Below are 26,113 nucleotides of genomic sequence, written 5' to 3'. Positions count from 1 at the left end.
AACAATGCTTATTCTATTTTCGATTTTGCTCCACTTATTGGTTTACTTCCTGTCTTTAAGTTTGGTGTGGGTTTTAATTTTGTTTGCCTGTTCTTGGGCAAATTTAGTGGGGGCTCATGGTGGATGTATTTTAGGCCCCGGTTGTTTTTGCTAGTCAACTTTCAGTGGACACTCCTATGAGTGTCTTCCAGAACCCCTCCTAAAACCCCACCTGTTTCGTTTTGGTTGTGGTTACTGACTCTTTGTTAGTTCCCCCTTCTGTTCGAGTGACATTATTTGGTTTTCTTGCTGGGGAACATAACATTAGTCTAAAGTTATCAGGTTAGTCTGAAGGTAGTCTCAGGTTAGTCTGAAGTTATTATCAGGTTAGTCTAAAGGTAGTCTCAGGTTAGTCTGAAGTTAGTTTTAAGCTATTATCAGGTTAGTTTCATGTTAGTCTCATGTTAGTAAAAAGTTAGTCTAAAGTTAGTCTAACGTTAGTTTCAGATTAGTCCCAAGTCATTATCAGGTCAGTCTCAGATTAATCTAAAGTTATTATCAGGTTAGTTTCAGGTTAGTCGAAAGTTATTATGAGGGTAGTCTCAGTTTAGTCTGTTAGTCTCATGTTAGTCCCAGGTTAGTCTCAAGTTAGTCCAAAGTTAATCTAAGGTTAGTCTCAGGTTAGTCTAAAGTTATCAGGTTAGTCTCAGGTTAGTCTCAGGTTAGTCTAAAGTTATTATCAGGTTAGTCTCAGGTTAGTCTAAAGTTATTATCAGGTTAGTCTCAGGTTAGTCTAAAGTTATTATCAGGTTAGTCTCAGGTTAGTCTAAAGTTATTATCAGGTTAGTCTCAGGTTAGTGTAAAGTTATTATCAGGTTAGTCTCAAGTTAGTCTAAAGTTGTTATCAGGTTAGTCTAAAGTTAAGGATGTAATAGAATGAGAAATAAGAGTGATATCTCACAGTGAGGGGATGTTGGTGAGCATCAAACTGTGAGAAGTAGCACTTAACCTTTACCCTCGCAAGCAGCCTGATCTCGCGAGCTTACGTGAATGTTCGCTGAATGGATAACGGGAATCAGTCTGGTAATTATGAGGCTACGTCACCTTAGGCAACATATTGAGATGTAGCTGGGTGGCTAGTTTCTTAGAACTCTGTTAAATTGTGTGCAATGGTGCTGCCCCCTAGTGGTAGAAACAGTCACATACCGGTTATGGTTGGGTAATGGTTATAATGGTTATAGTAGGGCAACTGTTCATAAAAGATCAGCATAAATTACAGTTATTCGTCTGTGGTTTGTCATCAATCATTCTTACTCTTTTTATATCCAATCTCTCTTGAGCATTTTTACTTTTTATGGTTCGTTTTTGTGGTTATGAAGGGGTTTGTGTCATCTTCCAGAATTGCAAAATAGTTTAGCAGGAGAAGTAACTTGAATGTTTATGCAATGTCTAGGTTCTTGTTTTTTTAAGAAATTAGGGCAAACTCAGCACTTCCTGATAGTAAAAATAAAAGGGTTTGCTTCTCCGAAATTGTCTATATATGTAAGCATATTTTGGGTAGGTATGCATGGAAAATATACCCTTTACCATGAGTGGCTATGGGGTCAAAGAAATGTATAGTAGCCTACCTGATAGAATAACTTTGCAGGGAATGTATGATACTACAACAACTAACTATTATGACCTGGTATCAGGAATTCATAGAAGGTAGGAAATGAATTTGAGCTTATTGCTCTTTGAATTTGTTTATTTATTTGATTACATACTTACAGTACATTTCCATATATGTTAAAATGTTCTTACACTCAAGGCAAGACCAAAAATACAGTAATTGTTTTGTTACATTGTTACAAGCACTTTTAATAGGGAAAATATGTTGCTACAATTCATAATAATATACGTACAGTACCAGTTAAAAGTTTCGACACATCTACTCAAAATAAAGAAAAACCCTTGAATGAGTAGGTGTGTCCAAACTTTTTACTGGTACAGTACATTTCTTTAACTCTCATCCCCTTGGAACGAGCCCAACCAAAACAAAACTAATCTCCAAAACAGCAAAACGTGTTCAAAAGAAATTGTGAGCCAAGGCTACACTCTGGCAAAACACAAAACTTATTGACTGCCCACCATAATATAAAAACGTTTTCGCAGTAACTATGTCTTGTGTTACTTAGGCATGTTGCTCCATTCTCCAATAATTTTTAAAGAGATGCATTCAGTGGTGGCTCACTAAGCAGTATTCATGGCAGGCTTCACCAAAAAACGTACCAAGAAAAAAACATAAAATAATTTCCTTTCATCTCTCTGTGTTTCATCATTTTCCTTCAAGTCGCAAGAGGCTGAATGTGTCCCACCAGTGAAAGCATCCGAGCGAGCCAAACAGTGCCCCTCTGTCTCTGTATGTGTAGCCCATCTATCTGATGCTGTCTGGTCAAAAAGAGTATGACATTGTTGCCGCCCGTAGCATTGAATGCGAGGGAATACAGCAAGCATTTGGCCTCCCTTGATAAACATTTTAATTAAATAATAACCAATCAGCGTTGAGCTAAACTGAGTGAGCTCAACTGTGAATGGTCCTAGAGCACCAAAAAAAAAAAGCGTCAAGGGAAGCCAACCTGATTTGCTTCACACAAATAACATCACATCAAAAGCAAAACGTCATTGACAGAAACAACTTGAATTGTTGCATCACTTTGTGTCATTGTCAGGTTAGCGAGCAAACATTTTAGCCATGTAGCCTAGGACAACTAAAACTAAAAGCGTGTACTCTGACAGAGTCATAGACCGTTTCATCAACATGAGAGGAGGATGGCATTGGCGTTTCTCTACAAGTAGGGTGAGTCAACATGTTTTTTTCTAGTTGCACAAACAGAGGACAGAGGTTGCTCTCCGGTTTTGGGATGAAACAAAGGTGTGGTTGAAATAATTCTGCCACTGTATCTTCTTATTGTCTCGGCCTTAGACCTATATATCACGGTGTCAAGGCATATGAACTAACAGGTTATAGAGCAAATAATGCAATTATTACAACACACAGGTTGTAATATGGCTTTTTTTCCCCCTGACTTGGGTTCCCTAGGGATTTTACCCATGCATCGCTACTGGCATTAAGTTGTCACAGTCCGATCAGAGTTTGTAAAATATCTTGATCTGTGTAAATATAAAAGTTAAATGGGTAGAATAATGTCTGGGTTTATGGTCATTTTCTGTACATAAAATGTTCAAGGCATACACGCTTAGTTCCTTTTAAAACTGTTGCTTACTGGAACTTGACTTTGTACTTTGTAAAAAAGGTACTGTATGACACTAAAACCATGTTCTGTACAATGAGAGTGAAGACATTTGGATAATTTGGTGTGTCTAGTCCATCCACCTCTTGGCTATGACCGGCAGACAGTCATCTATGAACGTATAGTAATGGAGGATGGCCTGATGTGCTCTCAGCAGAACTGGTAATTGTTATTCCTCATCATCAGGGGCTGTTCCTCTTCTTCGTGGTTCAGTGTCTGATCACAATCCTCACTAATCTTAGCTTGGTCACACTGCTCTCCTGCCTCCTGCTGTGGCGTCTTATCCTGCACATTCCTGTAGGTCTGGCAGAAGAAAGGATACTTTGTGTCAAATTAAAAGTGTTGATGTCCCCAAACTACTTTACCCACCAAATTATATTATTCTTACTGTAAATGCATTTTAGGAGTACAGAAAATCTTGCTTTAGGAAATAATAAGAAGTTAGCGGAATGCTAAGAGAGAGACTGTAAATGTAAAACGTAAAAAGACTACAGTTTGTCACTTAAGTCCATCTGACCTGGTCTGGCTGGTCAGGCAGTAGACTCTGGATAAGCTGGCCAATGGTACTGAAGGTTGGACGCACTGTTGGTTCCATGTTCCAACACATCTTCATGATGGTGTATCTGAGGAGAACTCTCAGTTTCAGATACTGCAGCAGGTTGTCAGGTTACATCATCTCTTTTTGCCGATCTTGAAGTATAATACTCACATCTCTGGAGGGGCAAAGTCCGGCTGTGACATGTGGCATCCATCTTTGATCATCTTGTAAAACCGGGTGTCCACCACAATATTAGGGTATGGGCTCTTACCTAGAAATAACAACAAAACATTTATTTAAAAAAAATATATTTTCTCACATACTTTGAATCGACATAAGACATCATTTTTGTCATCACGTGCCAGAGTGACCTAGCCTGATCCCAGATCTGTTTGTGCTTTTGCCGATTTCATTTTCATTGGCAAGCGAACAGACAGACTAGCACCCATGCTAAGTGCCAGAGTGACCCACCCAGAGAGAAGACCTCCCACAGCAGTATCCCATAGGACCAGACATCACTCTGCACCGTGTACACACAGTCAAAGATGCTCTCGGGGGCCATCCACTTCACTGGCAGACGGGCCTGGGAAGGAACATAGTTCACAATCATTGGAGAATCTGAGCTTCCTAAACTAAAGTGATTTCTTTATATTGTTTTATTAACTCACATTTCCTTTCACCACATAGTTGGAGTCATTCTCGATGTCTCGAGCGAGCCCAAAGTCGCAGATCTTAGCCACGTGGCCATCGGTCAATAGGACGTTCCTAGCGGCCACGTCCCTGTGAATGCACTGCAAAGACAACATCGGTTTCACTCGTATAATCATGTGTCAATCTGCATGTTACACTACATGAGTTGACTTTAAATTACAATTACATTTTTCTATTACGTTTTTGGATGCAAGGAAGTCCATTCCCTGAGCCACCTGATAGGAGACCCTCAACAAGTCTTCTATGTCCAGCGACCAGGTGTCTGTCTCTGGATCCTCACATAAAGAACCTTGGACGGAGAGAGAGAGGAAGAGAGAGACTATATGAGACTTAACAGTGTATATTACCACCCTTCACTCCATAACCTAGCAGAGAGATAGAGAGAAAGATCGAGGAAGAGTGTATAATGCCCTTCCACTCCACAACCCTCTCTGTGTTACTGCAGTGTGTAGATGGATGTTAATTACCCATAGGGCAGTATTTGGGCCTCTGCGCTGGATGCATGTCCTGGTAGTTGTTTGAGCTGGAGCAGGAGATCCCACTGTCACTGCAGACACGTAAAGGACTGAGAGGTTACACTACGGTCTACACTGGACAGGTACACTGAGTGGACAAAACATTAAGAACACCTGCTCTTTCCATGACATAGACTGACCAGGTGAATCCAGGTGAAAGCTATGATCCCTTAGTGATGTCACTTCTCAAATATACTTACATCAGTGTAGATGAAGGGGAGGAGACAGGTTAAAGAATGATTTTTAAGCCTTGAGACATGGATTGTGTATGTGTGCCATTCAGGCGATGAAGTGCCTTTGAACAGGGTGTGGTAGTAGGTGCCAGGTGCACTGGTTTGTGTCAAGAACTGCAACGCTGCTGTGTTTTTCACGCTCAACAGTTTCCCGTGTGAATCAAGATTGATCCACCACCCAAAGGACATCCAGTCAACTTAACACAACTGTGGGAAGCATTGGAGTCAACATGGGCCAGCATCCCTGTGGAACGCTTTCGACACCTTGTAGAGTCCATGCCCTCACGAATTGAGGCTGTTCTGGTGTTTCTAATGTTTTGTACACTCAGTGTATTCTGTGTAGAAATGAAAATGTACGGTCAGTGATAACGTAGAGACCATGATGTGCGTCAAGAGGCATGAATGCCTTGTTAGTATAGAATGTAGATTTTGATATGGCACCACAGAGAGCAATGCATAAAATGAGGGCAGAGGAGGTCACTGGGTAGAAGAATACACAGCTTTGTCACCTGGTTGACGGTATATAAAACATGTGTGGAGACTGAAACTTGTGCCTCACATCTATTTCTCATTTCTCGTTTTGGTGCACTTTCACTAACCCAGAAACCATGTCTCTGGTTGGAGAAAGGAGAGTGAGTTGAGACTAGAGGCATGTTAGTGATCAGTTCAGCCCACCTCCTGACACGAGACTCCTGGCTACATGTGTTCTTGTAGTGATCACTATCCCCTGAAACCTCTGGAACCCCTGGTCCACTCAGGGTGGAGTCCAGGAACAGCTTGGCCTTGCCACGCAGGAAGTTCAGCAGGTCACCATGGCTACAGTACTCTGTGATCATCAGCATTGGGCCTGTGGTCGAACACAACAATGAGATGACCGATTTGGTTAACCAATGAAACTCACCCAACAAGTCATGCTACCTTCTTCTATGGAAATGCAAGTACAGAAAATAGTTTGTCGCACCTCCTTGAGTACACGCCCCCAACAGGTTAACAATGTTGTCATGACATCCCAGGTGACTGAGGATCTTCAGTTCTGACATCAGAGCTTCTCTCTCCTCTGAGTGGGCGCTTGCTGAGGAGGAGGAGGAGTAACTCTTTCATTATTGCATGTACTGAGACACTACTTCATCTAATGATGGGAACTACTTTCATGCCAGCATGTATCCAATAGCAGTTATGTATTGTACAATCATTTTGACTTCCTTCTGTAAATTAAAAGCAATACTGCAGGGTTAAAGATGTTTACAAACAGTATGAGGAGGCTAACTCACGCTTGAGCATCTTTACTGCCACACGGGTGGTCATGTTGTCATCGGTCCCCAGACCATAGGCAGTGGCCTCTACAACTTTCCCAAAAGCCCCTGCTCCCAGAATCTGGCCTGGAACACAGAGTTTTCAGTCAGTCATTACTGTTTCAGGTACTGATCTCTGTTTTAACCCCCAAAACGACAATAAAACATACCAAGCCTCAGCTTATCACGAGGGAACTCCCACTTCTTGTTATAAGGAAGTTGAGTAGGATCAATAAAGGTGTAGTTATTCCCGTCATTGGCCTGAATGATCTTCCACCGGACTTCATATTTGGGTTTCTATGAGAGAAAACATATGTTGTGTAATGGTCTAACTGCACATGTATTTGGGCAGTGTAAGCCAATGAACGAGTCTGTAAATGCAGCTCACCTGCTTGTATTTGTACAGAACGATGACAAGCAGAAGGAACAGAAGGGCTGCTGTGCTGGTGGCTCCAATGAGAGTGGGAGTGAACAGCTCGGACATTACAAATGTTGATGAAGTGGTAGCAAGAACATCTAAAACATAGCAAACACCACAGTACATTTGGATGCTCTTGAAGTCAGCTCATGACATTATTCATTACTGAACAGGGAAACGAGAAATAACACTACCCGTGGCTGTTTCAGTACTAGTCATAGTAAGAGACCACCGGCGCCGTGTGAGAATCTCACAAAACCTTTGTTTGTGCAGTATACTATGTAGCTGTAATGGTTGTCTTACGCGATACGAAGATGTCCCGATTTTTGCCAGCAAAGTTAAAGGTGACACACTCCACTGTGACCTCCTCAGTTGAGGGACTGAGGGTCAGCTCACTCTGCACCTCCATGGTGCTGGTGAAGAGAGGCTGCACCTCCACAGTGTCATTATCCGCATCACACCTGAACACAGAGGAACGTCAAGATGAGCACAGACAGTAGGCCTGTTTCATTTAAGAGTGATACAGCTCTCTCTGCATATTTTGCTGTGCAAAGCTCTTGGCTTATTGTTATCCAGTTAGAGAACCTACAACCAATCAAATTGAGTATATAAAGCCCTTTTTTACATCAGCAGTTTTTACACCTACGTGCTTTGTATTCCTGGGCACTGGTACCAGAGGATTGTGGGAGCTGGGTATCCAGAGGAGGTGCAGATCAGGGTGGTTGAATTCTTCAGTCTGAGCATGGCACTGGGTTTCTCTACTCAGTCAGAGAGGACAGACAGCATCACACTGGGTAAGTCATCATCACGTCACTCTCACAATACACGGAACAGTTTTGATCCATATTTTCTCTCTAGTTTGATAGTCGGTATGACTGGTCACATTGGAATAAGATATGTTACGGTAGACTTGGATATTGAAGGTGATGGATCTGTCGAGGCGCGCGCTCCTGGTGTGGAGGGTGTACTGGCCCCTCTCCTCAGACCTGACTCTGTGTAGCAGCAGGCTGCTCTCGTACCTACAGGATGACAGGACAGGATCAAATAACAGCACCGGCTCCTGTATTTATTCACCATCTTTTAGAAATGATGTGGTATACACATTCAGAAGAAGGGTAATTATTGGGAAAAGAATGACCTGTAATTGTCTTGGGCGGTCCATGTCTCGCCATGAGTGGAGATGTTGTGACTGTGAGACATGGGCACATCCCACCAATGCTCCTTGATTTGGGGATAGGCCTCGATCAGAATGCTTATCTCAAGGTTCTCCCCTTCTTTCACATTGACTAAGGAGCCATTTTGGTATAGATTGGGTGACAGGCGGGGTATGAGCCTAATGTAAGGCTCGTCTGAAGAAGGGAGAAAGACAAACAGAGGGATAACATTAAAGATAACATTATTTTGATCACAAACTTCAACAAAACTTAACATTTTAAATTATCACACCACAATTTCCTTTGAGGATGCTGAGCTGAGTTTCACTTTTAAAACAGGTTTCCATGTTTGGTGTTTGTGGAGATCAACACTAGCCTTGTACTACCATCCTGATCTCGCGGGCTTACATAAATATGATCCAATGTAGCGAAACATATTAGATGTTAGCCAAACATATTAGATGTTAGCCAAACATATTAGATGTTAGCCAAACATATTAGATGCTAGCCAAACATATTAGATGCTAGCCAAACATATTAGATGGTAGATCAACACTCCCTTTCCCTAATGCTTACCTACGACCTGCAGGTAGGTGGTGGACCTGTTGGCCCCAGCCTCATTCATGGCTGTACAGGTGAAGTTTCCTGTATCAGACATGGTCACAGCTGGGATAGTCACAGTACTGGTGATGTGGACCTGCTTGTCCTGCATTACTTTTTGTAAGAAGTTCAATGCCTGTATATATATAAAAAAAAAAAACACCAACATATCAGTTCAGATCTTCAGACATATACTGTATCATACAAGCTAATAGGAAACATATGATGTAATGATAGAAATTGAGGACAGGTTACTGTTTAACTTACTTTGAGGGAGGAGTGTTTCCAGGTGACGTTGTAGAAGTGGTTAGGGTTACTGGTGATGCAGGGGATGAGGAGCTCCTCTCCAACAATACTAACATACCCATCTACCTCAATTAACACAGACGGTGGCCAACGCAACCCTGGAACAGACACATAGAAGTAGATGTGTTTAGATGCTTTGGGACTAATAACCTCAATGCAATGTCCAACAAATACAACATGTACAGACATCTACTTCATCTTACTTTGAACGACATTGATGGTGATGTCTTTGGAGCGTGTTGTGACCCCATTGATCTTTGCGCTGCAGATGTAGTTTGCACTGTGACTGATCAGAAGGTTTCTGATGAGGATCCCTCTCCTGGGACTGACAGTGTAGTTCATGTCGGGGGGTGTTGGGTCTCCGTTGGCCATACGGAGGGACAGGTCTGTGGCACTGGGGTCTGTCAGCTGACAGAGGAGAAGATCCCCGCCCTCCTTAACATCTCTCATGTTGCGGGGGGTTACCAGGATGTTAATGGGATCTATAAGGAACATAACAGGTTGAGCAATGTTGACTTAACTTGTGACATATTAGCTGATAAACATACAATGTTGTGTGTGGCTTTGGCAGCTGGACAGATGATGATGATGATAATAATGATAATTTAACATTTCTAGAGCGCATTTCCCACTCTCAACATCCATAAAAGATGTCATGTCATGAAAACACTTACCTTTCACATAGATGTGGACCTCTGAGAACAGGTCTGGTTGGTTGTCATACACACACTTGTATGTGCCAGTGTAGTCTGCTGTAAGGTGCCTGGTGGTAATCATACTCCCCTGTTTAGTGTTCCTCCTTTTGAACGCTGTGGTAGACCAGGTGGCTGTGCTGTCCCCCTCACAGGTCAAGGTGAACGACGTTCCTAAAGGCAAAGTCCTCTCAGCCTCCCTCAGCAACACAGAGTTCAGCCTGATCACTGGAGGACTTCGCTCTGTCAACAAACCAAAGACAGAACCAGGAATAAACAATCAAGATTAACAATCCCTCACATATCCATCACATGTCCATCACATGTCCCTCACATGTTTCCTCACGTTTCCTCACATGTCCCTCACATGTTTCATGGAATATAGACATAGACTACGGTAATAATAGATTTCAATGAATTATCACATTTGTAACTCTAAAACCTATCTTCTCAGGGATGAACATGTTCAAGTGGATGCCCCACTGATTTGTATTTATTCAGTTTATATATTTGATCTTCAACTTCTATCATTACATTTTTTTAATATGTGAACATTTGTTCAGAGATCTCTCCATTTGACACATTTGTAGGGAGATTGAATGCGCCATGGACAGTTTGTTGTACAGATTGTTGTTTTTCAGGGTGGTGGTTGAAAATGTTTTGAACATTTTAAAGACCTCCACTGAAAAATATAACACTGATCCATCCTTGCATAAGGAGGGTGGAGTAATAGTCAGACGGAATTGAGTCATCAGCAGTAAATGCAGAGCCGGACAGATAGAACAGGATCTACCTTGGACAGAAGAGGAAGAACAATTTAAAGCTACAATATGTAACTTTTTGGGGCAACACCACCAAATTCATAAAGAAATGTGAGTTATAGATCTGTCATTCCCATTGAAAGCAAGTCTAAGAAGCAGTATATCTGTTCTATGTGCTCTGTTTCTATGCCCCCCATTCTTAAGTTTAGTTTTTGCATCTTTTACTTTCTCGTTTGTACACCATCTTCAAACAGCTGAAATTACAATATTTTTGGTTATTGAAAAGATATTTCACTGCAGTTTGGATTGTACCATGATTCTCTACATTGTTTGTTTTGTCACATTAACTGAAATTAGGCAAAGTATTAGAATTTTAGCAACCAGGAAATGGCGGCGCATCACAAAGAAGACTTGTAAAATAAATGTTATTTTGAATCTGTTTATTTGGTTTTTAGGCAATTCAGACAGTGATACTATACATTGGTAATCAATCATGGATGTTATAATCCAAAACAGTAAAAAATAAACAAATCAGATAATGTGATTTAGTACTGGGATATCGGACTGTGATTGGTTCATCAGTTAATTGTTAAATCCATACAAGCAAACTGACTTTATCAATGCATTCTCTATTGTATGCTTTATTGACCAAATTTGGTTTAGTAGCAGGTTATTGCCCACGATCTGAAACTGGATTGAACTGCTGCTTAGTTTGTTATGAAGCTTATTGATCCTGATTGGACAGCCTGTCTCATGCAGGTTAAGATTTGAGCGTCTCATTGGCTGGCAGCGTTGGGTTTCTTGGCCAGGTCCTGGAGGTGGGTGGAGATGCGGGACACCTGCAGCAGCAGGGCCTGGTGGTTCTCCACCAGAAGACTCTGGTGTCTGCCCAGGTTCTGCAGGTTATTCAGGTGCTGAGCTCCCTGGTCCTTCATGGCTTTCAGCAGGTTGATGACCTCCCTCTGGCCGCTGGACACCTCTCGGTGCTCCTGGATCAGCTGAGACAGCGCCTTGACCACCTCTCCTTTCCAGCTAGCAGCTTCTCGCTGGTCCTGGATATGTTGGGAGAGTAACTGTTTCAGCTCATCCACTCCACAGCAGAGAGACGTAGGGGCTACCACCGGGTCTGGGGGAGCCTGACTGAACTCTGGGTTGGCTGGGAGGAAGACTGGTTTAAGGTCCCCCATGGTCATGCCAACTGGTTCACTGGCAGGGGGTTCTTTGTCACCTGAAAGAGGGTGAAAACACATTGTCTCATTGTTGAGTGATGAGTGAAGGCCTCCCATTTTAATACAAAGCAACAAACCTGCAAGAAAAATACATTTTATTTGACTGTACAACACATTATTTCACTTGTATTGTATAAAATACTAAAATGGACATCAAACAATCCACTTACTTTGAATCAGTGAAGCACATCGTCTTGAATTTCTCCTCTGTCAGGCATGATGCCAACACTTCACTACCAAAGTTACGTCATTTGCTGTTACTGACATAATTTTATCATATGGTGAATTATGAGTTATTTCAATTTCAATGCCTTAGGTATCATCCATAGAAAGGTGGTAATAAAAATAATTTTCTTGGTATACATCAACGTCACCAGAGATAATTATTTTTGCAATAAACGCTTTTCTGTCCATTTCATATTTGAGTGTTTTTTTCAGGGAGAAAGGGGAAATGAGAGTGTTCCTGAGAAGGGTTTAAGCACGTCTCTTTTTGTGTGTGGAATTGTTTTTTACGAAACCTCCGATAGGGTCTAGCTCCAGGAAACACATTGTGCTCGGGACTTGCTGGACGGATCCAAGTCTCGGGGGGCCTGTTTCCCAATCCCACTCTCACTTCTGCTTCTGCTCTGTGTTTACCCCCCACCCCCTATGACCCCCCCTGTCCCCCCTGCCCCCCCCTGCCCCCCCTGCTCTCAGATGCCAGAACCCACAAAGCTAAACACCTGCTCTCACTGTAACAGTCTTCACTATGACATTTTATCCATTTGAGTCCAAATTCTGTTACATCCATGGTTACACTTTTTGGAAAAAAAAGATGAATTGTCATAAACATTTTATTAAGATTAAACTGCATGTATCTATTGTGTTAAATATTTAAACAAATGTATTTGACTGTTATGATGGCAATTTTATCCATGCAAAATACAAAAAAAGTTGGTCTTTTTTTTCTTCATCAAAACAACTCATGATACATTTGTGTGAATATTGACAGCACCATGAGATTTAAATGAGGTCTCGTTGGTAAAAAAAAATCATGACACATTCTCTGAACAATATTCAGAGAACAAAGGAGCTGATTTTAAACCACTTCCTACAGTCTCACATTGATTAATGTGCTTACCTTGGGCTGTGCAGAGCATGATGCCCAGGAAAAGGGCTAGGAAGAGCATATTCTGTCCCTCTCACTGTCTCTGTTGGTCTCTGTCTATATGTCTGTCCTCTGGGTAGTCTGTCCGCTCTACTCAAGGGTTGTTAAGGAACTGGTTGACTGGGATGGCTTGTCAGTCCTGATATCATTACAACTTCCCCTAACTCACCTCCCACAGTGCTTACAGCCAGTACATATTAAAGTAGTTTGGGTGTTCTGAATTCTTTTGATGGATGAGTCATTGTCTTTTAGTGAAGTATAACACATTTTTTTACAACGTATTTACAGATGGCCAGTTAAATTAGACATGAGTGGAAATAAGAGTAAACATTTTTATTACGTGTATTTTAAATAGAAATAAGCAAAATTCCACTAAAATACCTTGCAGTACATTTGCTGTGTAGCAATGTAGGCATGTCAATTAATTTAGGGAGTTAATTAAAAATAGATATGTGTACTTTTTGTTCTTCTTCCCATCTAACAAGCTTAGATATGGACAGCATTCTTCAGTTTATTCAGAATCATCCCTCTACCGCGTGTTATTCCATCTTACTATTACGTAGGATACCGAACAGAACAGGGAAATCAACGTTTTGCCCGGTTACAGTATTGCAAAGTGCATATATACCTTTCATTGCTTTGTTATGTAGGTACAGTACAAACAATATATATACGATGTATACAATACAGAGAGCACAAATTGAAAGAGGACACAATTCTGAACAATAAAGGCACTTCATTTGATATTAAAAGACATGAAAAATCATTTAAACATCATGAAAACTCTGTCATTTAATACATCTTAAGAAATTGCATGTGAAGTATCAAATGCCCTTTCAATGTGTTTGAGTTGACACTCAAGGACACTGGCCATAGACCTTTCAGTACAGAGCTGGAGGTTTAACAGTATTCTGTACACGACAATGCTCTAGCCAGGCAAACAGATTAGGCACAACAAAGATATATTGTACTATTTATGAAACAAATAAATTCTGACATTTACAATCAGTATCTTTAATATGCTACTGAAACCTGATGGAACAGCCCTGTCCAACAAATAGCATGAGAACCTTTGGATTGGGTTTTGTTGCACCTTACGTGTAGAATGATCTAGAATACACTTTAAAATGGGAGGAACTGGGTTGTTAGGGGACCTTTTCACTGAAGAATGTGTCTGTTTATGATTGTGTTTGCTTAACGTGTATAATAACGTGTATAATAACGTCTATTTTAATGTGTATATGAATGTGTCGTTTAATGTGTGTATTGTATTTTGATGTGTATGGTTGTGCTAAACAGGGCTCATCTGTTAAATAGACCTTTGTCTCAGCATCGACTCCCTGTCAAAATGAAGGCTGAGTAAAAATGTAGTGCTTAATGTTTTTAATCAATTATTCAAATCTTCATTTAGTTTGAAATTGGTAAGACATTTGATAAGAATGAGAGGGGCAAATATAAGAGGCACATTACTGCAAACTTACAGATGTAGGATCTTAATTTGACCCAGTTTGCTTTAGCAGGAAAATAATCCTGCAGCAACAGGAAATGTGAATTACTATGTGGATTATAATTAATGGACATTTTTGTAATGGTTGATACATTTTTTGTATGGGAAAATCAAGTCTGAAATTTGAAGTGGAAATAAAAAAACTCAAATTAACCTCAAATACACTACAAGTTCTCCTTCAACAAGGTGGTCAAATTAAAATTCTACGTCTGTACAGTCTATATAAATTATGTATTCTCTCGTTCAATGATATTTTTTTCTTTACAATTTGACAACTTCAATTAGATAAAAATTGCATATAATATGACAATTTCCATTGACATTCATCAAACTGCTGATGCTGTTTTTGTAAATCATAAAATGAAAAGGGAAAAAGTACCTTTTTACATTTTATTTTACCCTTATTTTACCAGGTAAGTTGACTGAGAAAACATTCTCATTTACAGCAATGACCTGGGGAATAGTTACTGTGGAAAGCAGGTATATATCACTAATATACAAAAACTCTGACAAGAAAAAATAATAACCAGATAATGTTTCCTAAATGGGCCTGCAACATTAGTGTTTAACTAACACACATTGTTCTGTATAATAGACTCCTCTAACATCAGCTCCCCAATTTGTAAGTCGCTCTGGATAAGAGCGTCTGCTAAATGACTTAAATGTAAATGTAATGAGGCTACAGGAACCTCTCCTCCGCTTCAGGGATGCATGGAGACTGGGGGAGCTCGCCTTCTTGTGTGAGGGCAGATACAGTTGAAGTCGGAAGTTTACATACACCTTAGCCAAATACATTTAAACTCAGTTTTTCACAATTCCTGACATTTAATCCTAGTAAAAATTCCCTGTCTTGCGTCAGTTAGGATCACCACTTTATTTTAAGAATGTGAAATGTCAGAATAATAATAGAGAGAATTATTTATTTCAGCTTTTATTTCTTTCATCACATTCCCAGTGGGTCAGAAGTTTAAATACACTCAATTAGTATTTGGTAGCATTGCCTTTAAATTGTTTAACTTGGGTCAAACGTTTCGGGTAGCCTTCCACAAGCGTCCCACAATAAGTTAGGTGAATTTTGGCCCATTCCTCCTGACAGAGCTGGTGTAACTGAATCAGGTTTGTAGGCCTCCTTGCTCGCACACGCTTTTTCAGTTCTTATACATTTTCTATAGGATTGAGATCAGGGCTTTGTGATGGCAACTCCAATACCTTGACTTTGTTGTTCTTAAGCCATTTTGCCACAACTTTGGAAGTATGCTTGGGGTCATTGTCCACTTGGAAGACCCATTTGCGACCAAGCTTTAACTTCCTGACTGATGCCTTCAGATGTTGCTTCAATATAGTCACATAATTTTCCCTTCGTCATGATGCCATCTATTTTGTGAAGTGCACCAGTCCCTCCTGCAGCAAAGCACCCCCACAACATGATGCTGCCGCCCCCACAACATGATGCTGCCACCCCCATGCTTCACGGTTGGGATGGTGTTCTTCGGCGTGCAAGCCTCCCCCTTTTTCCTCCAAACATAACGATGGTCATTATGGCCAAACAGTTCTATTTTTGTTTCATCAGACCAGAGGAAATTTCTCCTAAATGTACGATCTTTGTCCCCATGTGCAGTTGCAAACCGTAGTCTCGCTTTTTTTGGCAGTTTTGGAGCAACGGCTTCTTCCTTGCTGAGTGGTCCTTTCAGGTTATGTCGATATAGGACTCGTTTTACTGTGGATATAGATACTTTGTACCTGTTTCCTCCAGCATCTTCACAAGGTCCTTTGCTGTTGTTCTGGGACTGATTTGCACTTTTCGCACCAAAGTACATTCATCTCTTGGAGACAGAACGCGTCTGCTTCCTGAGCAGTATGACGGCTGCGTGGTCTCATGGTGTTTATACTTGCGTACTATTGTTTGTACGTGGTATCTTCAGGCGTTTGGAAACTGCTCCCAAGGTTGAACCAGACTTGTGGAGGTCTACAATTTTCTTTCTGAGGTCTTGGCTGACTTCTTTTGATTTTCCCATGATGTCAAGCAAAGAGGCACTGAGTTTGAAGGTAGGCCTTGAAATACATCCACAGATACACCTCCAATTGACTCAAATGATGTCAATTAGCCTATCGGAAACTTCTAAAGCCATGACATCATTTTCTGGAATTTTCCAAGCTGTTTAAAGGCACAGTCAAGTTAGTGTATGTAAACTTCTGACCCACTGGAATTGTGATACAGAGAATTGTAAGTGAAATAATCTGTCTGTAAACAATTATTGGAAAAATGACTTGCACAAAGTAGATGTCCTAACCGACTTGTCAAAACTATAGTTTGTTAACAAGTCATTTGTGGTGTGGTTGAAAAACGAGTTTTAATGACTCCAACCTAAGTGTATGTAAACTTCCGACTTCAACTGTACCTCTTCCTCTGTGCTGCCTACTGGCTCTTCTAGGAAGGTTTCTGGCTCAACTAGGGAGGCTGTATCAGTATTATAATGGTCAGTCATTCTAACAATGGAAGGTAGAAAAAAACAGTGGTTTTACTTTATTACGTCTCTATTACTGTCAGAGGAAAATCAATAAAACGGTGTTATCATAAGCCTGAGTGTCACTGACCAATTATTGATAACAATAAGCAAGAAACAAAAACCCAACATCTAAAAAGCTTTGAAGGAAAGCTGCCATGACATGAGGCAGTGCAGAATTGGGCAATCGTCAAATGCTGCCCCTGACTCACACAGTCACACTTCCTGTGGCAAACTGGCAGCCACAGGGTTTACAGATTAGACACACACTCTGTGGAGAGAACGTCCTATGTTACCTTGATGTACTCTGTGTGGTGGTGTCCAGCACCTCACCACCTCCTGCTTCTGCCTCTATGACTACATGGATATCTGGGATGTCGATGATGTATTCAGTCTGGGAGGGACCAGCCTCCTCCCAGGTCTCTCCTGTCTTCTGCCCTCCTAGATCCCCCCGAGGAGACTGGTTCCCTGCTGATCTAGGTTTGGTTTTGACTACAGCTGGGTGGTCGCTCTTCGGGAAAGCTCTCATTCACCTGGGTGTATTTCTGGGACTCTTTGGAAATTATATGTATCTACTAATTGTAGATATACATGAGAAATCAACATATTAAATCGCCATAGTGTTGAGGATGATCTATCATGGTTGTCGTTACCTTTCTTAGTCAGCAGGTTTCCCATCGAATGAGCTGGAGAGGAGAACTGTGGCCTCTTCTCCAATTTCTCATCAACACTTGCACATGACATCATAGCTGAAAGAAACAAAATCAAACTCAGTGTTAATGTCACCTTGTCCTATGTTTTACTTACAACCACAAATATTCCTACAGACAAAGAGAGACGGATGAGGCCTCACATCTCGTCTGTAGCATAAGTGGGTTTGGGCATCCTATAGCCTTTCTTCAATGCAGTGTAGAACTGTTGATTCACGGGAATGTCAGGATAGGGCGTTCCTCCTAAAGTTAGGCAAAAATGGGGCACATACCTAATATCAAGACATGTATTCATAAAAGATCTCTAGTTACAATAAATAATTAAAATACATCCGTAATATGCAGAGAATATTATATTTACCTAGGGTAAAGAGGGTCGCCCCCAGGTGATAAGGGTAGGTAACAACAAATCCGCCACACTGATCCTCAACACAGGGGCCCCTCAGGGGTGCTTGCTCAGTCCCCTCCTGTAATCCCTGTTTACTCATGACTGCACGCCAGGCACAACTCCAACATCATCATTAAGTTTGCCGATGACACAACAGTGGTAGGCCTGATCACCGACAATGACGAGATAGCCTATAGGGAGGAGGTCAGAGACCTGGCCGTGTGGTGCCAGGACAACAACCTCTCCCTCAATTTTATCAAGACAAAGGAGATGATTGTGGACTACAGGAAAAAGAGGACAGAGCACGCCCCCATTCTCATTGACAGGGCTGTAGTGGACCAGGTTGAGAGCTTCAAGTTCTTTGGTGTCCACATCACCAACAAACTTACATGGTCCAAGCATACCAAGACAGTTGTGAAGAGGGCACATCAAAACCTATTCCCCCTCAGGAGACTGCAAAGATTTGGCATGGGTCCTCAGATTCTCAAAAGGTTCTACAGCTGCACCATCGAGAGCATCCTGACTGGTTGCATCACTGCCTGGTATGGCAACTGCTCGGGCCTCTGACCGCAAGGCACTACAGAGAGTAGTGCATACGACCCAGTACATCACTGGGGCAAAGCTTCCTGCCATCTAGGACCTCTATACCAGGCAGTGTCAGAGGAAGGCCCTAAAAATTGTCATAGACTCCAGCCACCCTAGTCATAGACTGTTCTCTCTGCTACCGCATGGGAAGTGGTACCGGAGTGCCAAGTCTAGGTCCAAAAAGCTTCTAAACAGCTTCTACGCCCAAGCCGTAAGACTCCTGAACATATAATCAAATGGCTACCCAGACTATTTGCATTCCCCCCTCCTTCACACAGCTGCTACTCTCTGTTGTTATCATCTATGCATAGTCACTTTAATAACTCTACCTATATGTACATATTACCTCAATTACCTCGACTAACCTGTGCCCGGGCACATTGACTCTGTACCGGTACCCCCCTGTATATAGTCTCGCTATTGTTATTTTACTGCTGCTCTTTAATTACTTGTTACTTTTATTTCTTATTCTTATTTGTATTTGTTTAATACATTTTTTTAACTGCATTGTTGGTTAAGTGTTTGCAAGTAAGCATTTCACTGTAAGGTCTAAACCTGTTGTATTCGGCGCATGTGACTAATAACATTTGATTTGATTTGATCTCCCAAAGCAGAATGCCAAAAGACCAAACATCGCTCAATGTTCTGTAGAGGTTCTGGAAGATACTCTCTGGAGCCATCCACTTCAGTGGCAGGAATGTCTACAATATCAGAGACATACATTAATATATGCCATTTAGCAGATGCTTTTATCCAAAGAGATGTACAGTCATGCATACTGTTAGGTAATCCACTGAGCTACAGAGGACATTAGGTAACCTATTGAGCTACAGAGGACATTATGTAACCTATTGAGCTACAGAGGACATTATGTAACCTATTGAGCTACAGAGGACATTGGGTAACCTATTGAGCTACAGAGGACATTATGTAACCTATTGAGCTACAGAGGACATTATGTAACCTATTGAGCTACAGAGGACATTAGGTAACCTATTGAGCTACAGAGGACATTATGTAACCTATTGAGCTACAGAGGACATTGGGTAACCTATTGAGCTACAGAGGACATTGGGTAACATATTGAGCTAAAGAGGACATTAGGTAACCCATTGAGCAACAGAGGACATTGGGTAACCCAATTTAGGTCAAGACAGGTGTAATATAGAATTACAGATGTATTTGTGGCAAGTGGCCTTCTGTTTGTGGTACAGTGACGCAAATTGACATTGTTTTGGTAGTCTGACCAAAGTCCTGCACTGTCTATACCATAGCTGTTTCACATCCTCTCCTGATCTACCGCCCCCCCCCCCCCCCAAAAAAGCCAAGAAAAAACCTCAGTTGAAAAGAGTCCGCAGCCCAGATATAACATAACTCAAACACATTCTGGCAACAACAACTTTGAATCCAGTGGGAAGTTTTAGTGTTTAAAAACCCTCAGAAGATTTTCGATGCAAGCTTTTTTACCTAAAACATATTTTACATTCAGGATGTACAGAATTAACCAACAAGACAGCAGAGTCTGTAAAAAAATAGTTTGCGCAAAGTATGTGACATTAACCCACTTCTGGAAGTTCCTTACAGTTTCAATCACTTTCACCTCAGAACATAATGGCTGTTTGATGCAGGGGCACAACTTTGGTTTTAGAAGTGGGGGGGACATAATATATACAGTACAAGTCAAAAGTTTGGACAGATACACTCATTCAAGGGTTTTTCTTAATTTTTACTAAGTGCCAAGAATGTGCAACGCTGTCATCAAGGCAAAGGGTGGCTACTTTGAATAATATCAAATATTAAATATATTTTGATTTGTTTAACCTCTCTAGGGTAAGGGGCAGTATTTGCACGGCCGGATAAAAAACGTTCCCGATTTAATCTGGTTATTAATACTGCCCAGAAACTAGAATATGCATAAAATTGTTTGATTTGGATAGAAAACACCCTAAAGTTTCTAAAACTGTTTGAATGGTGTCTGTGAGTATAACAGAACTCATATGGCAGGCAAAAACCTGAGAAGATACCTTACAGGAAGTGCCCTCTCTTGACCATTTCTTGGCCTTCTACACTCTCTTTATTGAAAACTGAGGATCTCTGCTGTAACGTGACACTTCCTACGGCTCCCATAGGCTCTCAGAAGGCGGCAAAACATTGAATGATGACTTTGGAGCCCCTGGCTGAAAAACAGTAGCGCATTTGGATAGTGGTCGATCAGAGAACAATGAGACTGGGGGCGCGTGCACGAGCCGACACCATGTTTTTATTTTTTCGTCTTTGAACGAAAACAGGGTTTCCCGGTCGGAATATTATCGCTTTTTTACGAGAAAAATCGCATAAAAATTGATTTTAAACAGCGGTTGACATGCTTCGAAGTACGGTAATGGAATATTTAGAATTTTTTTGTCACGAAACGCGCCGTGCGCGTCACCCTTGGTCACCCTACGGATAGTATCTTGAACGCACTAACAAAACGCCGCTATATGGATATAACTATGGATTATTTTGAACCAAACCAACATTTGTTATTGAAGTAGAAGTCCTGGGAGTGCATTCTGACGAAGAACAGCAAAGGTAATCCAATTTTTCTTATAGTAAATCTGAGTTTGGTGAGGGCCAAACTTGGTGGGTGTCAAAATAGCTAGCCCGTGATGGCAAGCTATCTACTCAGAATATTGCAAAATGTGCTTTTGCCGAAAAGCTATTTTAAAATCGGACATAGCGATTGCATAAAGGAGTTCTGTATCTATAATTCTTAAAATAATTGTTATGTTTTTTGTGAACGTTTATCGTGAGTAATTTAGTAAATTCACCGGAAGTTTGATGTGTTCTGAACGTCACATGCTAATGTCAAAAGCTGGTTTTTGATATAAATACGAACTTGATTGAACAAAACATGCATGTATTGTATAACATAATGTCCTAGGAGTGTCATCTGATGAAGATCATCAAAGGTTAGTGCTGCATTTAGCTGTGGTTTGGGTTTATGTGACATTATATGTTAGCTTGAAAAATGGGTGTCTGATTATTTCTGGCTGGGTACTCTGCTGACATAATCTAATGTTTTGCTTTTGCTGTAAAGCCTTTTTGAAATCGGACAGTGTGGTTAGATTAACGAGAGTCTTGTCTTTAAAATGGTGTAAAATAGTCATATGTTTGAGAAATTGAACTAATAGCATTTCTAATGTATTTGAATATCGCGCCACGGGATTCCACTGGCTGTTGAGTAGGTGGGACGATTTCGTCCCACATACCCTAGAGAGGTTAACACTTTTTTGGTTACTACATGATTCCATATGTGTTATTTCATAGTTTTGATGTCTTCACTATTATTCTACAATGTAGAAAATAGTAAAAATAAAGAAAAACCCTGTAATGAGTTGGTGCGTTCAAACTTTTGACTAGTGCTGTATTTTTTTTTATCCAGTCGGATAAACACTCCAAACAGTCAATCTGACCCATCGGAGGCATCCACATGGTCCTAAAGCACACCGTTTCCTTGTTTTGTATCACATTCCCCAGTTAAAGTTGTGCCGCTGCTACACACACACTATACTTCTTTAAATGGCCTGTACACAAATACACTACAATAAAAGCTAAACAAATGAAGTCAATCTACCTTGTGGCCTACAGTAGCTGGTCTGGCGGGAATTCTGCAGCCTCCGACATATGTCTACACTGTTGGCATAGGTTCAAATCCAGCCTACTGCCCTTCGACACAACCTCTTTCCTCACTCTTATCCTCTCTATCTCTGTTCAATAAATTAAATACCATATATATATATATATATATATATATATATATATATATATATATATATATATACTGCTCAAAAGAAATAAAGGGAACACTTAAACAATACAATGTTACTCCAAGTCAATCACACTTCTGTGAAATCAAACTGTCCACTTAGGAAGCAACACTGATTGACAATAAATTTCACCTGTTTTTGTGCAAATGGAATAGACAACAGGTGGAAATTATAGGCAATTAGCAAGACACCCCCAATAAAGGAGTGGTTCGGCAGGTGGTGACCACAGACCACTTCTCAGTTCCTATGCTTCCTGGCTGATGTTTTGGTCACTTTTGAATGCTGGCGGTGCTTTCACTCTAGTGGTAGCATGAAACGGAGTCTACAACCCACACAAGTGGCTCAGGTAGTGCAGCTCATCCAGGATGGCACATCAATGCGAGCTGTGGCAAGAAGGTTTGCTGTGTCTGTCAGCGTAGTGTCCAGAGCATGGAGGCGCTACCAGGAGACAGGCCAGTACATCAGGAGATGTGGAGGAGGCCGTAGGAGGGCAACAACCCAGCAGCAGGACCGCTACCTCCGCCTTTGTGCAAGGAGGAGCAGGAGGAGCACTGCCAGAGCCCTGCAAAATGACCTCCAGCAGGCCACAAATGTGCATGTGTCTGCTCAAACGGTCAGAAACAGACTCCATGAGGGTGGTATGAGGGCCCGACGTCCACAGGTGGGGGTTGTGCTTACAGCCCAACACCGTGCAGGACGTTTGGCATTTGCCAGAGAACACCAAGATTGGCAAATTCGCCACTCGCGCCCTGTGCTCTTCACAGATGAAGCAGGTTCACACTGAGCACATGTGACAGACTTGACAGAGTCTGGAGACGCCTTAGAGAACGTTCTGCTGCCTGCAACATCCTCCAGCATGACCGGTTTGGCAGTGGGTCAGTCATGGTGTGGGGTGACATTTCTTTGAGGGGACGCACAGCCCTCCATGTGCTCGCCAGAGGTAGCCTGACTGCCATTAGGTACCGAGATGAGATCCTCAGACCCCTTGTGAGACCATATGCTGGTGCGGTTGGCCCTGGGTTCCTCCTAATGCAAACAATGCTAGACCTCATGTGGCTGGTGTGTGTCAGCAGTTCCTGCAAGAGGAAAGGCATTGATGCTATGGACTGGCCCACCCGTTCCCCAGACCTGAATCCAATTGAGCACATCTGGGACATCATGTCTCGCTCCATCCACCAACGGCACTTTTCCGCTTTAATTTTGAGTGTGACTCCAAATCCAGACCTCCATGGGTTGATAAATTGGATTTCCATTGATTATTTTTGTGTGATTTTGTTGTCAGCACATTCAACTATGTAAAGAGAAAAGTATTTAATAAGATTATTTCATTCATTCAGATCTAGGATGTGTTATTTTAGTGTTCCCTTTATTTTTTTGAGCAGTATATATATATGTATATATATATATTAAAGAACTCACACTGCCTTTGGCTATGTAGTTGGAGTTGTTCATGACGTCACTGGCCAAGCCAAAGTCACAGATCTTAACCAGCTTTCCCTCACAGACGGGAGCGTTTCTGGCAGCCAGGTCACGGTGAACACACTGTGAGGACAGGGACAACAGTTCAGACAAGCTGTTATTGAAGTGTCTTGTGGGTTCACTAAGATCATTTCTACGTGGCATCAGTAATGAATGAATGTTTGATGTGACATGGCATGAAATGTCATTACATGATCCGGTATTAATTAGAATGGATTGTGAATCAATCTGTTAAAGCGGATATAAGCCAGCTGTAATGAGTCATATGTTCTTGGATGACAGGAAGTCCATGTCCTTAGCCACCTGGTAACTGAACCCCACTAGATCAGTGTATCTCAGAGTAGGGGAGTCACTGATAGATGACGCCATGTCTGCTCTCTCTTGGCCTGAGCAACATAACAGAGAACAAACAATAGTCACAAACTCTGAGACAAGCTGATGGTTTTGATCAAAGTACTGTTTAAAGGCAATGTCTGGTTACGCAAGAGGTTGACACTTTAACAATCCTTTTATGGAAGCCGCTTGCATGTCAACAATTAAGGTGGAGTGAGAGGCTTCCCTATTTTGGTCTCTTCAGCAGCATTTCAACATCAGAGACAATGTCTACCCACCATCTATCTGACAGGGAAGTTTAAATGTTTCCAACACTATATCAGGCTGAGGGTTAGTCTGTTTCCATTATAACAGGCTGAGGGTTAGTGTGGTTTCCACTTTAAAAGGCTGAGGGTTCGTTTGGTTCACTCTATATCAGGCTGAGGGTCAGTAATGTTTCCCTCAGGCTGATATGGTTTCCACTATATCAGGCTTAGGGTTAGTATTGTTTCCACAATAACAGGCTGAGGGTTAGTATTTTCCCAATATATCAGGCTGAGGGTTAGTGTGGTTCACTCTATATCAGCCTGAGGGTTAGTGTTGTTTCCACTATAACAGGCTGAGGGTTAGTATGGTTCACACTATAAAAGGCTGAGGGGTTTGTATTGTTTCCACTATAACAGGCTGAGGGTTAGTGTGGTTTCCACTATAACAAATTGAGGGTTAGTATGGTTCACTCTTTATCAGGCCGAGGGTAAGTGTTGTTTCCACTATAACAGGCTGAGGGTTAGTATGGTTTCCACTATAACAAGCTGAGGGTTCAATCAAATTTCAATCAAATGTATTTATATAGCCCTTCTTACATCAGCTGATGTCACAAAGTGCTGTACAGAAACCCAGCCTAAAACCCCAAACAGCACGCAATGCAGGTGTAGAAGCACGGTGGCTAGGGAAAAACTCCCTAGTAGGCCAGAACCTAGGAAGAAACCTAGAGAGGAACCGGGCTATGAGGGGTGGCCAGTCCTCTTTTGGCTGTGCTGGGTGGAGATTATAAGAGAACATGGCCAAGATGTTCAAATGTTCATAGATGACCAGCAGGGTCAAATAATAATAATCACAGCGGTTGTCGAGGGTGCAACAGGTCAGCACCTCAGGAGTAAATGTCAGTTGGCTTTTCATAGCCAATCACTCAGAGTATCTCTACCGCTCCTGCTGTCTCTAGAGAGTTGAAAACAGCAGGTCTGAGACAAGTAGCACATCCGGTGAACAGGTCAGGGTTCCATAGCCGCAGGCAGAACAGTTGAAACTGGAGCAGCAGCACGGCCAGGTGGACTGGGGACAGCGAGGAGTCATCAGGCCAGGTAATCCTGAGGCATGGTCCTAGGGCTCAGGTCCTCCGAGAGAGAAAAAGAAAGAAAGGAAGAAAGAGAGAGAGAAAAAGAGAGATAGAGAATTAGAGAGAGCACACTTAAAGTCACACAGGATACTAGATAAGACAGGAGAAATACTCCAGATATAACAGACTGACCCTAGCACTCCGACACATAAACTACTGTAGCATAAATACTGGAGGCTGAGACAGGAGGGGTCGGGCCCCATCTGACGATACCCCCGGACAGGGCCAAACAGGCAGGATATAACCCCACCCACTTCGCCAAAGCACAGCCCCCACACCACTTGAGAGATATCTTCATCCACCAACTTACCATCCTGAGACAAGGCCGAGTATAGCCCACAAAGATCTCTGCCACGGCACATCCCAAGGGGGGGCGCCAACCCGGACAGGAAGATCACGTCATTGACTCAACCCACTCAAGTGACGCACCCCTCCTAGGGACGGCATGGAAGAGCACCAGTAAGCCAGTGACTCAGCCCCTGTAATAGATCAGAGGCAGAGAATCCCAGTGGAGAGAGGGGAACCGGCCAGGCAGAGACAGCAAGGGCGGTTCAT

The 26,113-nt window shown here is 41.9% G+C and overlaps 1 protein-coding gene across 4 annotated transcripts; it reads right to left on the bottom strand.

Annotated features, from left to right (window-relative positions):
- Positions 1–1,694: 1,694 nt before the first annotated feature.
- On the bottom strand, positions 1,695–24,995 carry LOC100329180 (macrophage colony stimulating factor receptor-like protein). Of its 4 annotated transcripts, XM_045688837.2 has the most exons (24): positions 24,154–24,995; positions 23,791–23,913; positions 17,733–17,832; positions 17,533–17,628; positions 9,714–9,974; positions 9,243–9,521; positions 9,001–9,137; positions 8,710–8,869; positions 8,118–8,328; positions 7,883–7,998; positions 7,626–7,737; positions 7,283–7,440; positions 6,950–7,077; positions 6,732–6,858; positions 6,541–6,648; positions 6,231–6,341; positions 5,945–6,116; positions 4,989–5,068; positions 4,701–4,810; positions 4,479–4,601; positions 4,282–4,393; positions 3,982–4,081; positions 3,790–3,895; positions 1,695–3,575 (listed from the first exon to the last, which is right to left on the bottom strand). In XM_045688837.2, exons 3-24 carry the CDS (start codon positions 17,746–17,748, stop codon positions 3,423–3,425), a joined length of 2,976 nt encoding a protein of 991 aa, XP_045544793.1. In that variant the 5' UTR covers positions 17,749–17,832; positions 23,791–23,913; positions 24,154–24,995; the 3' UTR covers positions 1,695–3,422.
- Between the last annotated feature and the right edge of the window lie 1,118 nt (positions 24,996–26,113).

The sequence above is a fragment of the Salmo salar genome, chromosome 11, assembly GCF_965601325.2.
Source record: "Salmo salar chromosome 11, fSalSal1, whole genome shotgun sequence".
NCBI classification, from domain to species: Eukaryota; Metazoa; Chordata; class Actinopteri; order Salmoniformes; family Salmonidae; genus Salmo; species Salmo salar.
Note: the sequence above shows the minus strand (reverse complement) of the source record. Positions and strands in the feature narration are given on the sequence as shown.